The 3,189-nt window shown below is 47.1% G+C and overlaps 1 protein-coding gene across 1 annotated transcript in view; it reads right to left on the bottom strand.

Annotated features, from left to right (window-relative positions):
* The window catches only part of LOC108801245 (tyrosinase-like), an 18,257-nt gene that overhangs the window by 1,187 nt on the left and 13,881 nt on the right, over nucleotides 1–3,189 (bottom strand). The window contains exon 5 of the mRNA XM_018573181.1: nucleotides 2,600–2,874. Within this exon, the coding sequence (XP_018428683.1) occupies nucleotides 2,600–2,874 (275 nt within the window). The remainder of the gene's footprint in view (nucleotides 1–2,599; nucleotides 2,875–3,189) is intronic.

Genomic DNA, 3,189 nt, shown 5'->3' with positions numbered 1-3,189 from the left:
GCCCCTCTCTGCCAATATCTCGACTGGCTTCCATTCCCCACTCCTCTCTGCCAATCCCTCCTCTGGCTTCCATTCCCTGCCCCTCTCTGCCAATCCCTCTACTGGCTTCCATTCCCTGCCCCTCTCTGCCAATCCCTCCTCTGGCTTCCATTCCCTGCACCTCTCTGCCAATCCCTCTACTGGCTTACATTCCCTGCCCCTCTCTGCCAATCCCTCCACTGGCTCCCACTTTCCCAACGCATACAATTCAAAATACAAACAATAACAAGATACAAAGTCATCTACAACTCTGCCCCTGACTACATCTCCAACCTCATCTCAAAATATCACCCAAACCATCCTCACCTTTCCTCTCAAGACCTCCAGCTCTCTCGTCACCTCCTCCCATGCTCACCTCCAGGACTTCTGCAGGGTGTCTCCCATCTTCTGGAACTCTCTACCCCAATCTGTCCACTTGTCTCCTACGCTGTCCACCTTTAGGTGATCCTTGAAAACTCTCCTCTCTGACAGCTGCCACGGGAGGCTGAGCGAGCAGAGCCCAGCCTCTCCACCCATACTGCTCTCATCCTGATCTATCACAGGAGGCTGAGCAGTGCGGGGAGGAGAAACGCTGCGCAGCGCTCGGCCGCCTGTGACAGTTTCTCTCCTCCCTGCTGGGACACAGAGCAGCGCCCAGCGGGGAGGAGAGAAAGCAGGGATGCGCCACTATTTCAGCCAGAAAATTGCACTTTTGGCATTATGCCAAAACTGCCATTTTCGTCCGAATTTGTTTCGGTGGCCGATATATTGGTGCACCCCTAATAATATATATATATATATATATTATAAAATATAATATATGTGTGTATATATATATTCTGCTTTTTAATTTGCCTTGACCAGCAATTATGAACAAGTCTGAAGCGTCTTGTGTTGATGGTGCTTTAGTCTTTCCCATATCACTCTTCGTGAACGTGAGGTCAAAGTCTTAGAGACATGGTCAACAATGTTTCATAAGTTTGAAAACTATAAGACAAATAAATGTTTTTGTCTGCAACTTCCTCTAAAATTGGCTACATTGTTAACAAAGGACCGTCCCTTTTGGGGAGATTGATCTCTGACCGGTCAGATGTATCCTGTAAAGAATATGGATGGAGGACCTCCTTCCTCCGGAAGGAGGTTCACATTGATAATTATTTGACATTAAGTGAGACAAATCTTCAGTAATTTGTTTTGACTTACCCTGTTAAACTTTTGAAACACTTGAGGAAGATTTTCTTTTAAAACTGGAACAGACAAAATCTGGAACATGGCAACCAATCGGCTTCTATATTTAGTTTTCAACACTTAATTGGACAAACTGAAGCTGATTGGTTACTATGGGCAACAGCTCCAGATTCTGTCTGCTCTAGTTCTGATTAAATCTTCCCCTACAATGTGTTTCTCTTTGATGAAGCACCACACCTCCTGGTTCAGGTGATGGGCACCACATGTGCCCCATTGTATGCCAACCTGTACCTGGGGGGCTTGGGAAAAAATGCTCCCCCACATTTTTTTGAAAAATGTACTTCTTTACTCATCATAAATAGAGGTTATTAAAGGCGAACTATGAGATGATGGCTCTCTGACGTGACAGGGGAGGGGCTGGATTCCCCTCTCCCCGCTCCGATCTGCCAGCGCTGACTGGCAGAACGGACGGGGGAGGGGGTGGGTACAGCTGGCTCTGCCTCTAGATAGGCAGAGCCAGCTGTCACTCACGCAGCTGGGCGGATCCCGACGTCCAGGTCGGGATCCGATCCGGCTGCGGCGTCTCAGTATAGCGTGAGCTGTAGCTCCCTATATACTGAGCTTAGGGTAACGGGAGGATGCTAGTTTGTGTCCTCCCGTTACCCTAAGGAGAACTATGGGGAAAAGCCCTAACCCCATAGTTCTGCTTGAAAGTGTTTTTCTTTATTGGTAATTTGCTTATGACATATGACCCTGCACTCCAGGTTGGAACACATCATCACATTGATTCTGTTCCCACCGATGTCCATATTAGTTGGTATATCATAAAACCTGTAAGAACATTGTGGTTCTTCTGTCCAGGAGTCCTTCCATAAGCCACCACTCTCTCTCTGGCATCTCATATTGAAGGCAGGGCCGGATTTCCCACAAGGCCAACTGAGGTCCAGCCTTGGGGCAGCAGGGAGTAGAGGGGCAGCAGGGGTGTGTAATTCCTATCTACCAACGCCGGGGACATGCCGTTCTGGGCGCTGGGCGGGTAGTTGTGTTCTACATGTAGCTGTGCTTTGGGCAAGCAGAGCTAAATGTACAGCAGGGACGCCGCCGCTTGTTCTGTACAAGTGATCTCAGCGATGTCGACGAGATCACTTGTATGCAGCATGCATACAAGGGGGCGCATTGAGGAACCTGGCCTTGGGGCAGCAGAGAGTAAATCTGGCCCTGATTGAAGGTCACAACTTAAATTAAACACACGCATTGATAAATATTTCTGATGGATATTTATTCCAATCATCATCTTCTTATGTTTTACTTTCAGTAGTCGAAACATAAACATCATGACAATTTTCATTAGGACAGAGCTGGTCATGGTAAGCCTTTGTTCCTCCCCCGCTACCTTCTGAGATCCCTGTGAGGTCCTTCTGATTATTAGAAGTGTTGTTTGTGTTGGGTTGGAAATTATCACCATTGAAGGTTGTCAGCTCATCAGTTTTGAGTTCAGGAAATTCAGATCCAAATACATATCCGAAATCTATCGAGGGGTTAAGAAGGTCTCCGTTCCTATAACAAGGAATGAAGGGAGTGACGCAGTCGGTGGTGTTTTGTCCCGGCTGATCGTTGTCGGGATATTCGAGGCCGGAGAGATGCGCTGCCATCCATGTATCAAATATTCTGTAAAAGAGGTCAGAGATTAAGGCAGATGTCTGAGATGACAACAATCAATAGGAGCTCTTGTGGAAATCTCGTCAGTGATATATGAATTGTTGGATCAATAGATTTTTCGAACATATGGGGCTGATTCATACGAAGATAGTCCATTGCAGTACATTAAAGGAGAACTATGGGGGTCAGTGCTTTTCCCCATAGTTCTCCTAAGGGTCACGGGAGGACATATAAACTAGAGTCCTCCCGTGACCCAAAGCTCTGTATATAGCAAGCTACAGCTCTGTCAAAATCCACCCAGCTGCGTGATTGACAGCTGGCTCT

This window comes from Nanorana parkeri, unplaced genomic scaffold (genome assembly GCF_000935625.1).
Source record: "Nanorana parkeri isolate BGI_ZX_2015 unplaced genomic scaffold, ASM93562v1 scaffold2264, whole genome shotgun sequence".
Taxonomy (NCBI): Eukaryota; Metazoa; Chordata; class Amphibia; order Anura; family Dicroglossidae; genus Nanorana; species Nanorana parkeri.
Note: the sequence above shows the minus strand (reverse complement) of the source record. Positions and strands in the feature narration are given on the sequence as shown.